The sequence below is a fragment of the Vipera berus genome (genome assembly GCF_964194415.1).
Source record: "Vipera berus genome assembly, chromosome: 2".
Lineage (NCBI taxonomy): Eukaryota > Metazoa > Chordata > Lepidosauria > Squamata > Viperidae > Vipera > Vipera berus.
In genome coordinates this window covers 151541055-151557242 of record NC_138203.1, presented here as the reverse complement: position 1 = coordinate 151557242, position 16188 = coordinate 151541055, and the positions used below count along the sequence as shown (strand labels likewise).

At 42.0% G+C, this 16188-nt stretch overlaps 1 protein-coding gene across 1 annotated transcript in view; it reads right to left on the bottom strand.

The window, feature by feature from the left end:
* The window catches only part of ACVRL1 (activin A receptor like type 1), a 36912-nt gene that overhangs the window by 8450 nt on the left and 12274 nt on the right, over nucleotides 1-16188 (bottom strand). The window contains exons 4-7 of the mRNA XM_081316455.1: nucleotides 15834-15980; nucleotides 15292-15567; nucleotides 12138-12335; nucleotides 1216-1346 (exon numbers count right to left, since the gene is read on the bottom strand). Of these exons, the coding sequence (XP_081172581.1) occupies nucleotides 1216-1346; nucleotides 12138-12335; nucleotides 15292-15567; nucleotides 15834-15980 (752 nt within the window). The remainder of the gene's footprint in view (nucleotides 1-1215; nucleotides 1347-12137; nucleotides 12336-15291; nucleotides 15568-15833; nucleotides 15981-16188) is intronic.

Here is a 16188-nt window from a genome sequence, read left to right as displayed (position 1 = left end):
TCCACCTGGTAATTTTTGCAACAAGCTTACAAAGCAATCCTTCAAGCAGACCACGAGGTCGCTTGAAGAATGGGAAACAACTGATGCTCTAATAGTCTCAATCCTCATTTCTCTCCACGGTAAGTAAAATACGGGGGAATTAGAGATATTCCTAGACGTCTCCACCGTGATTCATCTTTTTACTCACTCTGTGTGGTTTGTATATTTAATTGTTTGTAGTGGTGTTTTGGTTTTAATAATGACTTGATATTTTTATAATGATTATAATTATTTTCTATTTTGTTGATTGTTGTACGCTGTCCAAAGTCACTTTTGGTGAAATGGGTTGCCACATAAATGTCATTAACAGATTAAATAGTTAACAGAGCCATAATGTGGTGGGGCAGCCCAGATTTCTCCTAGGCTAGGGGAATAAAACACCAAGGCACAGCAACCCTTGTGTAGCGAGAGTGGGGATCCTTATAGGGAAATGCCTACCCTGCAGCTGTAGAGCAGTTTCTCAACCTTGCAGTTTTAAAATGTGTGGACTTCCAACTCCCAGAATACCCCAGTCAGCATGTTGGCTGAGGCATTCTGGGAGCTGAAGTCTACACATTTTAAAGTGGCTTAAGCTAAGGAGCACTGCTTTGGAGGAAGTGCTAAAAATGGCCATCAGAACAGCTATCTCAGAGAAGAAGGGGAGTGAATGAACGGGGTAAATCATCTCATCTTTCCAAGACCTAGTAGACAATCACTTCAATATGAGCCAGCAGTGTGCTGCAGGTGGTGAATGTTCCAACACTGGAGGTTTTTAAGAAGAGACTGGACAGCCATTTGCCTGAAATGGTATAGGGTTTCCTGCCTGAGCAGGGGGTTGGACTAGATGACCTCCAAGGTCCCTTCCAACTTCTTCTTCTTCTTCTTCTTCTTCTTATGATGATGATGATGATGATGACAGCTAGAAGATACATGGCATCATTTGGAGAGGGCACAGCTTCCCTCCTGCATGGAAGAAGCTTCCGTCTCCCCAAACTGTTCAATAGATCTAGCTGGGAAGCCTGATTCCTATGCTGGCATGCTACGAGATGCTTTCTTTCCTTCTGCCCCTAGTCTGGAAGTTGATGGCCACACAGCAGTCCTAGCTCAACAAGCGTCCTTTTTAAAACAACAGGAACCCCCTCCTCTTAACAACACAAACTGCTAAAAGTTATCTTTCTAACAGATTGCATCACTCACTGGATCAGAGAACATCCGATTGGGAATGGTGGGTGTCTGCTGGTCAGTGCAAACCACTTTTTTCATGTCTTCAAAGCTGGGGTCGACTGGAACCAAGTCAAAGAAAGGAGGTTTATAATCTTCAATAATCCCTGCAGGAGAAAAAGATGGAGGGAACAGGAAGGAGAAGCCTTGAAACTGTAAGCATGCAGAAATTATTCAATGTGAACATCATCTTCTTGTATCATCTGTTATGTCCAACCCTGGTCCTGCTGTTCGAACATAGTCAAATAAGGCCAAAGAAAAGCTACACAGATTCAGGACTGGGCTGATAAAAGATCGGGCTCATACAAATAGAAAAAAATGAATTTCAAGTGGTTCTATTTCAATTCTATGAGTATACAGGTATATATATATATGGAAAGAAGCTAAATCTGTCCATTATCCAGACAAGAGGAATCATCAGGAACATGTAATTGGAATTTGTTTAGATCCTATGCCAGCAGTCATGTTCTCCAAAGCTACGGTATATAAACTAATGGCTTTTATTTTCCCCTGAAATCAAAAACAACTGAACTGAGTTTGAGGACGTTGTTGTATAAAAGACCCATCTTGATGTGCATTTCTGTCATTTGGCAATCCAACCAATTCCAAGAGTTTGTTACAAGAAAAGACTTTAAAACATTTCCTCTGGAAAATCTCAGTGAAAAGATTCTACCCGGACAATCCCAGGCATAAGTGTCCCTCCTTAGTGGACACATAACATATCAGGGCAAAGTGCTCTAGATCAGGGGTCCCCAACCCCCAGTCTGTGGACCAGCACTAGAAACTGGGCCATTTAAACAAGCGAAGCTGCATCTATGGGATGCAGGCAGTACGCAAACCCATGGCCCCTCCAGTCCGCAGAAAAGCCTATCTCCACGGAACCGGTCCCTGGTGCCGAAAAAATTGGTGGCCGCTGCTCTAGATGGTTTATTCCAGTACCCCTTATTCTGTGAGAATTCATAGAATGTGAATTAGACAGACATTTGGTTTGACTCTTATTAAGTACAGTAGTAAGTATTTGTAGTCAGTAGTCAGATTTTCTGTTCCGATTTACTAGCAGTTTAGCTGAGAGCATTGAAATGTTTTGTAGACTTTGCAAAGGAGAGAGTAGGAAGCAGGTACAAATCAGGAATTGCCTCCAAAATCCATTTGCAAATTGTAGAGCACATGCTTCAGAGAAAGTATTTTCTCTTACTACTTGAAGCAGATGCACGATATCATCAAATGTGTAAAGTTTAAGAAAGAACAAAGAATCCAAAGGATACCTTAGAGTCCTACAATTAATATGGTTTGTGTTATAGGACAATCCAAGCCACAGTGAGCTCAGTCTCCTATCATCTCAGTGCTGTCAGAATTTGGCAAATTGTCACTAAGCATCCCTTCCAAAAGGACAAAGAAATGTACAAAATTATCAATTATTACATTTCAGACATATATTTTTTTTCCTGGCATAATGTAGTACGAAATTACAAAAACAGCACGAGAAAAGAGCTCTGAGAAAGCTGAGCGGAAAAATACAGGAAAGACCAAGGTAGAAATCTTTTAAACAGCCTCCAGTTGAGAAATAGCAAGTGGTGAGACTGCTTTGTGAGTGACAACGCACATGCCCATGCACGCCTCATGAGCAAATGCTCACGTCTCCCATTAAAGGCAATAAAGCAGTTTCCACTAGCTTAGCAAGATAGGTAAATTGCAGGAAGATGGGGGTGGATGGCAAGGGGTAATGTTGAAGGAAGGCTTGACAGAGGCTGTTGTTTTCTTATAGGGAGGATGGCAAAATGAGGCTAAATTGGTGTAAATCAGTGTTTTTCAAATTTGGCAACTGAATTAGTGTATGTAATGGTATGGCTCTTTTCAGAATGGAAGATAAAAAAACAATAATTCTTCATGTGAATCCTGTTTCTTACCCATAGCATACAGGTAGTCCTTGACTTACGACCACAACTGAGCCCAAAATTTCTTTTGCTAAGTGAGACATTTGTTAAGTGAATTTTGCCCCCTTTTATGATCTTTCTTGCCACAAATGGTAAGTGAATCACTGTAGTTGCTAAGTCAGTAACACGGTTGTTAAATGATTCTGGCTTTCCCACTGACTTTGCTTGTCAGAAGGTCGCAAATATGATCACATGAGCCCAGGACACTGCAACCGTCATAAATATGAATCAGTTGCAAAGTGTCCAAATTTTGATTACGTGATCATGGGGAGGGAACAATCACAAGTGTGAAAAATGGTCATAAGCAGTGGTGGGATTCAAATATGTGAACAACCAGTTCTCTGTGTGGATGTTGCTTCTGGAAGTCCATTCTGGGCCTGGGCAACAAAAAATTAGTTACCGGTTCTGCCAAAGTGGTGCGAACTGGCTGAATCCCACCACTTTTTTCAGTGCTGTTGTAACTTTGAACAGTTATAAAATGAACTATTATGAGTCAAGGACTATCTGTATACAATTTGAGATCTACTTGCCAGTCAAGGGTCTTACAGACCTCATGCTAGAATCAGTATTTCTTACTGTGAAAGCTACTTTAAATTTGGTACACATAAACATTGTGGTTACTAATGACTCAGGTATCTTGTTCTTGTTTCTATGCAAACAAACACAGACAGACACGTAGTGCTGCAATCTCTCACACTGACAATTTGCAATTGTATTCATTTCTAAATTACATTTATACTCATACTCATTATGACTTAAAACATGCAAGAAAGTGTTCATGATATTAAACCAAGGTAGTTCGATTTTTGACTTGGGATCAAAGTTATATAGTTTCTGTTGTTGGCACACATTTTAGCAAATGATTTAGTAAGAATCCAGAAAGAATATCTTTATAATTATGGGGCATCTGTGGAACTAAAGTATAGTATAACCCCTTAAAGAAATTAGAGACCAATGGTTAAAAAAATCCTGACATCTTTAGTGCTAGAAGGAACTACCAATGCATTAACTGGAAAAAAATCATCAGTTTTTGTTAACTTCCCAAAGCACCCGAAGACCAGACAAGAAGCAACGGATGGAAATTAATCAAGGAGAGAAGCAACCTAGAACTAAGGAGAAACTTCCTGACAGTTAGAACAATTAACCAGTGGAACAACCTGCCTCCAGAAGCTGTGAATGCTCCAACACTGGAAGTTTTTAAGAAGAGACTGGACAGCCATTTGTCCGAAATGGTATAGGGTTTTCTGTGTGAGCAGGGGGTTGGACTAGATGACCTCCAAGGTCCCTTCCAAATTATTATTATTATTATTATTATTATTATTATTATTATTATTATTATTATTATTATTATTATTATTATTATTATTTTGCATAGAGATGTGGTGGCACAGTGGTTAGAATGCAGTAGTGCAGGCTAACTCACTGCTCACTCCAGGAGTTCAGTTCCAACCGGTTCAAGGTTGACTCAGCCTTCCATCCTTCCGAGGTCAGTAAAATGAGGAGCCAGATTGTTAGGGGCCATAGGCTGACTCTGTAAACCGCTTAGAGAGGGCTCTCTAAAGCACTGTGCAGCAGTATGTAAGTCTAATTGCCTTGCTATTGCTATACTGGTATTACTATAACAGTTAACTTCACTATCCTCTTTAGCATATCTTTCAAATCATAGGATGTAAATAGATAACCATAAAAATAAATCCAAGGTTGAAACAGCTACAAGTGGGTTTAAAAAGCTACACTCAAAAGAATTTCCCTATAAAAGAGATTTTTTTGACTGCTTCCTGCAAGACAAAAGGTGTGGGGACCAAGTGTGAATCTTGAGGGAAAGTTACATAAAAAGGCCCTCTGTCCAAAGTGCTGAGACATACCTCAGCAAGTGGGTGCACCTTTTAAGGGGTTTCCTCTGGCTAACCTAATTAGTGTTGCAGTCATCAGGGACTCCCAAGTCTGCAGTTTTGCAATCAGGGTGTGAAACGGTGTTCAGTAGAAGAAAACCCCTAGATGATAACTGAAACAAGGCCTGCACCAGAAAGAATTATTTCTCTCTACAATTGATATGTTCTTCAGTTCTTCAGAAAGGCCCCGAGCCTTGGAAGGCCAAACACAATCTACTGTCTCTGAAACACGAAGATCCATGAACCAGCCCCAGGTCCATGCTGACATCGTGAAAAGTACTACACGCAGACTGTAAAACATACGCAAACACGGTGTGGATGGATTCAAGTATTTAACTTACTGTGCTGTTAATAGATTTTTGAGGCATAATACAATATTAAACATTGCGCTGAAGTTGGATGTGAACTTTCGTATCAATGGACTTTTAAATGTCTGGCGTTACAGCTGGAATGGTTGCTGAACTCAGCATTACCGGCCAAATGACTTGAGAAGCTGTTCTAGGTTCACTGGACTGTTTCCTTACAATGCTCAGAATGGTTCCTACCAGTTCTCAGCACGAATGCGTTTGGTGCCACCTGCTGGCCAGGAACTCTAGGTCCTAGGTAGGACCTCCATCAGTTACCTATGGCTTTGTTAAATCTTTCTATATTAAACAGCTCGATGTAACTTGACCCTAATCCATCTGACAACATGATTTTGAATGACGGGGTCCTGGTTTCCAGTAAAGAACATCTCAGTACTTTGCTCTAGCTAGAAAACAGACACGATACCATTTTTCCTCAAGGTGGTCTAGCCGCGCCAAGCAATACTAACACATTTTCACTTGCAGCTGGCACAGGATCTTCCAAAGACAAAGAGTGGGGCATGTAAAAGGCACCCAGTTAAAGGTTCTTTATTGTGACTGTAATTGGCTTATTAACTGGTACTGTTTATGCTGAAAGGGAGACAGTTAATACGTGCCTCAATTGGGTTTTAGTTTGGCTGTTTTTAATGTAATCACTATTTTCTTTGAAGCCTCTTGTTCTATAAGCAAGGATCAGACATTATTTTCTTCGAAGCCTCTTGTTTCTGTAGTCAAGGATCAGACAAGTAGTGAGATTTAGAACAAAGAAATTAACAAGCTCACAAATTTCAATAGTGTAATCTCTGGTTATGTGGGGGGGGAATACCAAATTGGAACAGAGCAGGCATCAACATGGCTAGCTTTAGGCACTGAGCTGAGCCGTTGTTTGTTTAATCAGCTTCCTGCATAAGACATCATTGCTCTGGGTTCACACTAAGCTATAAATCGTAAAGTACAGTGGCTGGGTTTAGGGAGCGTCCTAGGCTAAGCCAAAAAGAAGCCAAACAGCAAGAGACCATTCAGAAGCAAGGGTTTGTACTGTGGTAACCTAGAGTTACAGAGCACCTTCCAATAAGCTTGGACAAAGTGGGCTATTGGTATTTCTCTGTTAAAACATCTGCTCTTTTTTTTCCTTCTGCCTTGGGTAAGTAAAATTATTTAGTCCTTAGAGTGCCTCTCTTGAAAATAGGAAGGGGACGTCTCCTTTGCAGAAAAGGAGACCCACTCTATGCATCTAATGCAGCTCATGAAAACCTGCGCCATTTAATAACTTGGAAAGGCTCCTACCAAACTCTAATCTATCTTTCAAACTCTAATCTATCTATCTATCTATCTAGCAGTGTTCCAATATCTCAGGGGCTGCCACAAAGAAGAGGGAGCCAAGCTATTCTCCAAAGCACCTGAAAGCAGGACAAGAAGCAACGGATGGAAACTAGTCAAGGAGAGAAGCAACCTAGAACTAAGGAGAAATTTCCTGACAGTTAGAACAACTAACCAGTGGAACAACTTGCCTCCAGAAGTGGTGAATGCTCCAACACTGGAAGTTTTTAAGAAGAGACTGGACAGCCATTTGTCTGAAATGGTATAGGGTTTCCTGCCTGAGCAGGGGGTTGGACTAGATGACGTCCAAGGTCCCTTCCAACTACTACTACTACTTCTTCTTCTTCTTCTTCTTCTTCTTCTTCTTCTTCTTCTTCTTCTTCTTCTTCTTCTTCTTCTTCTTCTTCTTATTATTATTATTATTATTATTATTATTATTATTATTATTATTATTATTATTATTATTATTATTATTATTATTATTATTATTATCTTTCTTTCTTTCTTTCTTTCTTTCTTTCTTTCTTTCTTTCTTTCTTTCTTTCTTTCTTTCTTTCTTTCTTTCTTTCTCCTTCCTCCCTCCCTCCCTCCCTCCCTCCCTTTCCTCTTTTGCAAAGAGAAAATCCCACACTCAGTTTCCTGCATCACCAAGCATGGGTGGGAAAAACCAGAGGGGGTGCAAGTTTTAGTTGTCAGCTGCCCAGTCACTGGGAGATGGGTGATTTGTAAATTAAAACAAACACCAAGCAAACTTCTTAGGAGTAAATATGGTACCAGAAAAACTTAGTGGCAGCCTCCAAAGCTCATAAAGTATGTTGCGATAAAGCTCTAATTTTAATATGAGAGGAAAGAAATATTGCTCAAGACATGGTGAGTAAATACCATGTTATTCATAGAATCTTAATTTGATTTGATTTCCTTCGTTTGCTCTTGGATCCATTGTATCTTTCTCTGAATCTGTCTACTTTTTGGAGCGTGGTCCTTATCCTCCCTTCCCTTCAGTCAAGAACTTTAGCCTTTGATCTGAAAATGAGTGCACGGTTTGATCTGGTGCTTAAAGCACTAGGCTGAAAATCAGAAGGTGGTGACCTCTAGTCCCTGCTTAGGCATGAAAACTGGCTGGGTGACTTTGGGCTAGTCATTCTCTCTCAGCCCAACTCATCTCACAGGTTGTTTTGTAGGGGAAATAGGAGGAGGAAGGAATATTAGGTATGTTTGCATCCTTGGAATTGTTTATAAAAGATAATAAAAGGTGGGATAAAATTCATTCATTCAATCAATCAATCAAATCAATCCAATCTCAAACACAAACCAGTAGTCAGTATCAGTACATAGCATTTTCCTAATTTCTGAGCATTCCTTGTAGGAGGTACCTTGCTACCATATTTGCCCCAAAATAAGACCAGGTCTTATATTAATTTTTGCTCCAAAAGACTCATTGGGTCTTATTTTCTGGCTAGGTCTTATTTTCAGGGACATACGGGACTAAATGAGTCTATCTGGCTGACAGTCATAACTGGGAGTTATTTTGGGGGGAGGGCTTATATTACGAGCATCTTGAAAAATCATGCTAGGGATTATTTTCAGGGAAACAGGGCATGTTAGAGCCTCTGCCTCCCCGACAGGAGGACTGCCTCCCCCCCCGCCCACCCCCACCCTGGAATATTTAGTAGGCTTTAAAGGCATGGCTGTTTCAACATGCATTTGGGAACCGAGGAAAGAATGGGGAGCTTGTATGTGAACTTGAGATGAATCTAGGTTTTTTTTTTATGTTATAAGGCATCATGCTTTCTTATATTATTACAAGTGGTCAAGTGCCCCTTCTGGAGACATTGCAATTTGGAACAGTTGTTAAATAACTGTTTTTAAAGCAAGGACTACCTGTAGTTTCAACCAATCAGAATTGAGCTGGAAGGGACCTTGGATGTCTTCTAGTCTAACCCTCTGATCAAGGAGATCATATACTCTTTCTGACAAGTGACTGTCCAGTCTCTTCTTAAAAACCCCCAGTGATAGAGCACCGACAACTCCAGGAGGCAAAGCTTTACTTTACTTTACTTTACTTTTATTAAATTTGTATACCGCCCTTCTCCCGAAGGACTCAGGGCGGTGAACAGGGCATATATAAATAGCAAGTACAAAAATTAAAAAGGAATTAAACAAGTGCCCAATTAAAAATACAATAACAATAAAAAACCCATTAAAAAACCCTTACGTCCCCCATCAGGCCAGACCAGCTAGTTCAAACAAGTGGGTCTTCAGGCCGCGCCGGAAGGAGCGAAGGTCCGATGCCATCCGGAGCTCAACCGGCAGTTGGTTCCATAGAGCCGGTGCGCCCACAGAGAAGGCCCTCCCCCTGGGGGCCACCAGTCGACATTCCCTGACCGGAGGCACCCTGAGGAGGCCCTCTCTGTGGGAACGCACAGGGCGGAGGGAGGTTGACGCCGGCAGCAGGTGGTCCTCGAGGTACCCCGGACCCATGCCATGTAAGGACTTGAAGATCATAACCAGAACCTTGAATCTCACCCGGAAGACAACTGGTAACCAATGTAGCTCGCGGAAGTTTCTCCTTAATTCTACCTCTAGCATTCTAACCCCAGTGCTGGTCTGGCTCTTGATTCACACGTATATCCATACTTAAGCTGCTCTTCAAATCAAGAGGGTAGGCTTTTAGCTCAGAATTGCTTATTCCTGCCCATAGTTTCAGCAAGGGACCCCCATTTAGAGGGTTGAACTAGGGTCCTTTGCAACAACATAGAAGCTTTCCTATCGAGCAACATAATTCTTCAAATCCCTATTCTATGGATCCAAGACTATCAACTAAATGATTTCTTTATCCTTGGAAAATGTACAGGTTTATAGATAACACTGTCTTACTTTTTCACTCTAGGGCAGTTTCTGCTAAGTGCTAATTGCCAGGGGCCAGTAGCTGGAAATCCAAAAATACTTTGGATCTTGCTGCAGTGAGATTATTGTTTGCACAATATTGGAAGATTTGGCACTACCCAGGATAGAAGAATGCTAGGTAAAGATGATAGACTCTGCTGGGATGACTAAATTGACTTCTTTGAGCACAGGGGGGAAAAAAGTTTACTGATGATTGGAAACACTTTTTGGATTTTTTGCACAAAACTAAAAAAAATGAATTTATGATTTATGATTTTGAATCATGTGTTGTAACAGAGTAAGAGTTAAATTTTTAGCTGTTCTTATAACTGCTGTAAAGATGATCAGGAGGATACTCCTTTGTACCTTTTTCGCTCTTTTCTATTTTTCTTTCTTTTTTTTCTCTTGTTCTTCTAGCTTTTTCTTTAAGTTCTTTTTTTCTTTTCTTTCTCAACTTTATATTAGCTTTGTGTCACTTTGATCTTTAACACTGTTATGTATTGGGCTCAATGGTAACACCAAGTGGTAAGCTGGAGCAGCTAAGGCTCTCCAGCAACCCAGACTCCAGGTCTCCAGTGCTGCTATTGGCTGCCTCTAGGCGGCAAATGGTTGTTTTAAACTTATTGGCTGCTGCCTAGGGGCCAGGCTATAAATTGCTGCAAGCTGCAGCCCAATTCTCAGTTCAGATCCTGCAAGCAATAAACCATGAGCTTTGTTAAACTCACTCGCCTCGTCTTTTTTCCTGCGCAAAGTACTCACTACACAACAAACACAACCATATAAAACACCTTTTCAGCGATCCTCACAGCAAGCTTGTACAGTATAGCCTGGTCTGCAGGTAAGAACGCTTCAGAGGTGGGATCCTTTTCCAGCCTGTTCCCTGATGGAATGTTAAAAGCACAAAGGGGGGGGGGGAAATCAACCGTGAAACTGTCACGGGAAATCTCTGCATGTTTTGCCAATGTAAGAGCAAAGGCAGCTTCACAGCAGCGTTGGTCAGAGGATAGCCGAAGTTCCCTGAAGGTGGCTAGTTGCCAAACTAAGCTGTGATGCTGCTTGTTTCCTAATCAGAGTTGAACAAACAAAGTGCTGATTGAGTCTAATGGTCCCTTTAATCTGCAAGCTGGGCGCTGACACTAGATTACAGTGTTTATAATTTACAGCTAATCATTCGTGTGGAAAAAGAAAAATGAAAACACTTCCAACTAGGCCAGTCAAAAACATCCCCATTAACAGGCCTGATTAGCGATTGTTTCTACACAGGGAGCCAAATGCAAGGGGGAGAGTGGCAGGCAGGGCCGGCTCCTTCCATTCTTTAACAGCAGCTGAGATTCCAGATCCTCAATAAAGCAGGAACTCAGCTGCAATGCCAGAAGTTAGAGGTTTTTCCTTCAAATTAAAGAGGTGGGCAACCTAAGACTCTAGTTCCAGGCAATCTCTCTCCCTGTTGGCTGGGGCTGATGGAGGAACAGAGATGGCCCACTGCCATTTTGAAAGGACCAATGGCCCTCTGTGAAATCTGCCAGTTTTAATCTGTTCAGCAAATTACAGTTGAGCAAATTATGCTCAACACAATGTATGAACTGTCTTAAAACTGTTTCTAGGCCACACAATTAGGATCTGTTTACAGGATCTCTGAGCAGGTAAGAGTTGGTAGAGAGCTATGAAAAGCTGGTTGTTATTCCACTCATATATGTTCAGGTTCTAGCTTTGGCCACAACACTGCAAAGACAACTTTACAAATGTTTGCAAGACTGTGTTGAAAGCTGAATCCGGCATGAAGTAACATACAGAGACGACCATCTTGTGAGATTTCAACCACTGCTGATCAGATGGCCTGCTGATACAGAAAATCGAGTAAACAGTTTCCTCCATTTATGGCAACAGTTTGGCATGAAGGAGAGGAATAACTGAAATTCTAAATAGTTAAACACAATCTTCATATTAAGAGGGAAATAGACCTCTGAACACGAGAGACCTTCGAATCCTAGTTGATGAGGAGCAGCAATGCCAGAGCATTACTGACTCCGGGTCTGCATTACAGACTGCTAAAATGGCTGGACTCAATGGACATTTGGCCTGATCCAAGAAGGTAGCTAGCATATGGCTCCCTGACAAAATGGCTGACCTGGTAGGTATGGCCAGTCACAAAACACTCCCTGCAAGCAAGAGAAATTGCTCTGAGAGCTCTCTTTGACCTCCCAGTTTGCTTTCCATTTTACCCTTTTCTGAGCAGGTGGGCACACTGCCGGAAACCATTAAATGTTGCAGATGAAGTTTCTATAGTCCCGTGACTAATAGAAAAAACATCCAATTGTGTCTGGATCAGAGAAGATTGATTTCTGCTAAGCTTCCATCCATTTTGTAGAGTTCTCCTTTTGAACTTAGAATCTTATCCGACTTGCAACTTACCACGGTATAAACATCCTGTGGCGAGAATAAATGGATTGCATTTTGCCTGAACCATGAGGCAAGGCCCTAGAATACCACATCTTAACTTATTTTCATTTGGCCTTCCTTACCATTCACAATGGTTCTTCGGGCTATCTCCCACAGGACCAGACCATAAGCCCAGATGTCTGTCCGCTTGAAGGATTCAAAACAATCCATACGAATCTGTTCATCCAAAACTTCAGGTGCCATATAGCGTTTGGTGCCCACTCGTGGGTTGTTCCCAATATCCAAGTAATCACTGCTCTGAGAATGCATAACTGCCAATCCTGAAAAAAAGTAGCAATTCCACCATTATAAACAGGGAATCCTGCATCAGAAAGCTAAACATCAAAAAGGTTAGATTTGACTGGAAAAAAAGGCATTACCCTGAGCTTAGGAGAATAACATAACATTTGTGGCTTGTATAGCATTACAGAGAGAGCACGAGAATGCACTTCAGTTTAGTAGGATGAAGGTATACATATGTGCCTTTGTCTATGGCATACAACTTCACATGCACCACAACTCCACCTATTCTTTTCCTTTATTTGTACTTGGCTTTCTAATGAAGTAAGAATCTTGCTTCATTTTTGGCCTGAGAAGTGCCATTGGGGATGGTTTCACATGCATGCATATCTCTTGTGCAAATGGAGCATCCTGTGCTCGTCCGCCACTTGTGTGGCCTGGTTGCCATCGGGCCATGGACTGGGGGTTGGGGACCCTTGATCTAAAAGATTCTTCACCTCTCCCTGGACTATGTGCCCTTCTCTGACAGAGGAACACCGCACAATTTGGGAAACCCTGGTCTGAACAGAAAATTTAACTTGCATCCGTGGGATCTGGTAAAAGCTAATATCTGAAGCCAGAAAACTTGCTCTTTCTAGTGGGAATGGCTGATGATCACGAGTTATTTGTCCTTTCCTCTAAAACAGACATGTCAAACTCGCGATGTCACGTGACATTGCGCAACGTATTGGGACGGTTTTGCCATTGCCAGCAATGGGGTGGACGCGGCTTCCGCATGACGCATCCGGCCCGTAGAGCACCCCTGCTCTAAAACATATGACTTGATTTGTTTATATGAGGTATCTGAATTTATTGCACTGTAAACAGATCTGAGAACAGATCTATTTGTTTACTCATATAAAAGAATAGTCACCACTGATGCAATCAGGAAATTATGTGCCTTTTTCTAAAAGAACTGTGGATGTCTGATATGATCTTGTGAAAAGGAGTGGTTATTTCAGAAATTATTCCATTCCATTCCATTCCAACAGGTCCCAGACTCACAAAACATATAAAAATAAAAAGACTAAAATACAATACAATAAAAACATGCATGAAAAGAGAAGAGTAGAACAAGATGTAATGATGATGATGATGATAACTTTATTGTCACTTTGAATGTACACCAATCGGCATACATCAAAATGAAATTTCGTTGCATACAGCTCTCAAAGGGTCACCACCTCCGATATATACTTCTTGTTCGTGGCCCGTTCAAATTTCACATTGTCCATTTTAGTCTCTAGGGAGTGAACGATGGCACACAGGACAGATGGAAATGGGGCTCCATGTGGATTAGCCCTCAAATTCGCTTGTATTCTGACAACCTCGCCTTCTTTCCTTTTTCTGATCCTGACTCTTCCACCTTTTCCTTAAAGAGGCCTTGCTTCTTTTCGCCCCTGGAGCACACTGCCGCCTCCACCAACTCCTCCAAAAGCCTCTCTCTCTTCCTCTGGGCCTGCCGACAGCCTCATCCAGTTCCTTCACTCCATAAGCTCCAGGTCCTCTCCTCCTCTGCCTCCTCTGGAAACAGCCCTGATTTGCAATACAATCCATCACTGGGCCAGCAGTCAGATCTTGCTGCTGGTAGAACAAATTCAAACAGTGCCAACGACTTTTAACGGTCTCACCAACAGTTCCAAAACAACGAGAAACTTGCCATGCCAGCAAAGATTGTCGGTCGTATGTCGTATGTTACCTTAGTTCCACCATGTTGCTCAAACACATTAAAATCTTCCTGATCATGTGGCCTATAGCCCTTACTATCCCTCCCAAAACTATTTGCCTTCAAGAGCCAATGCAGCTGCAGCCATTCCAGGCGCCGCCATCTTAGATCTTAGATAAGAACAATGTAGCATCTAATTCTTTACACCAGGGCTTTTCAACCTTTTCACAGATTATACCACTTTTAGGACATGATAATATTCGATTACCACCAGTGGCTTAGCAAGGTGTCAAAAACTTGATGACAAAAGAAAAAAAAGGGGAAAAAAGTGATAAAGTATGCCCACTTACCCGTCTTTTAATGGGAAACTTGTGCTTGTTTCTCTGACATTAATCTTTGCACTCGTGGCTAGAGAGTGCTTACTGATGAAATTAAGTCAGAGTTCCAGCGTCGGTCACTAACCGTCTCATTCCCCCATGTAGTCACCCACTCCATGGCTGGCCATCGCATGCAGCATTGATCAGCTGGAGCTGTGCCCTCTGATCCTGAGGCCTCTGCTGAGCCCAGGCAGCCCTGCAGCTCCAGCTGATTCTTTCACCCCAAGGCCTGCCTGCTGCTCCCGGTGATAGCAGAGGCTACTGGAAATGCTGATCAGCTGGAGCTGCGTGCACCAATCCTGAACCCTCAGTAGAGCTCCAGCAACACCACAGTTCCAGCTGACTCTCCTCTAGGCCTCTGAGGTGCTGCCTCCGCTTTAGCTCATTCCCCCACACACTACACTTGTCTAGGTCACGTACCACCTGCCAGGTGCCGAAGTACACCAGTGGTACATGTATCACGGGTTGAAAAGCCCTGCTTTACACCACACAACCAATATAGTTAATCCAGATAAGGATTGCAGTAAACAGGAAGTAGTTAAATTCTAAGTCCTCTGCTAAGATCCTAATCAGGACTGTACCTTCCATCCCTACCTGTGTGACATTTTGTTCCTATATTTGTAGCAGAGGTGGGTCATTTAAGATACTCCCAGGGTGGGAAGTATAGTGTTAGGCCAGGCTCTCCCAGCCTTCCAGATATATAAATTTTAATTCCAGGATTCTCAGTAGGAATTCTATGAATTGAAACCCACACATCTGGAGGGCAACCAGATTGCAGGACGCTTAGAAGTTGTAAGGGCAAATAGAAGAACTTTCCTCAGATTACTTCCCCTAGAAAGCTTTTTTGCCCTTAAGAAAAAGTTACACATCAGCACCTCTGCTTTGCCAAAAACATTTGCTCTAAAATCCACTCACCTAAATCAGCAATGCAGCACTGCTTATTGTTCTTGACCAAGATATTTCGGCTTTTCAGATCCCGATGAGCAATGGCTGGCTTGCCCTGGGTGCCAAAGATTTCCACGTGCAGATGAACGAGCCCACAGATGACTGAGGTGGCCAAACGCAAGCAGGTCTCCACGTCCAACACTGTGCATTGCAAGTAATCATAGAGGGAGCCATGCTCATGATAGTGGGTGATTAGCCAGAGTTGAGTACTTGAATTCCGTGATGTCATGTCTGATGCAATAAATCCTGCGGGCAGGGAAGGAGGGTAAAACTCAGCATACATTGCCAAAGTTCCAACATTTCCAAAGAAGCTAACAAAGTACCTATAAATTATGTGTTGTGCGTATGTGTAAATGAGACAAAGACTTTTAATTCTCTGAGCTTCTTCATCTCTTCCAGTCCCTTGTGCAAATTTAGAAAGAATACATGGGTCTTAAAATGTACTGCCTCCGTTTGCTTGCCTAGGACTTTTTGGGACTGAGTTGTGGAATTTCTGCATTCTTTCCACTCACCTAAGATGTTGTCATGCCTTAGCAGCACCGTGTTGTAAATCTCAGTCTCACGAAACCAAGACTGCTCATCACGGGAAGAGAAAATCTTGACAGCCACATTCTCCCCATGCCAAGTACCACGCCACACTTCCCCATAGCGTCCTTTGCCTATTGTGAGGGAAAGGAACATAATTTTCAAACTTTTCACTTGCCTTCACTTCTTGTCTGAGCTGATTGGTATTTCATATTCCTATTAGATGAAATGTTAGCATTTAAATGTCTAACATGCCTGACTCATTTATTTATTTATTTTGCCAGAGCAACTGCACGAATTGACAACAGTGAAAAATCCCTTGATCAATTTAATCAGAAATAG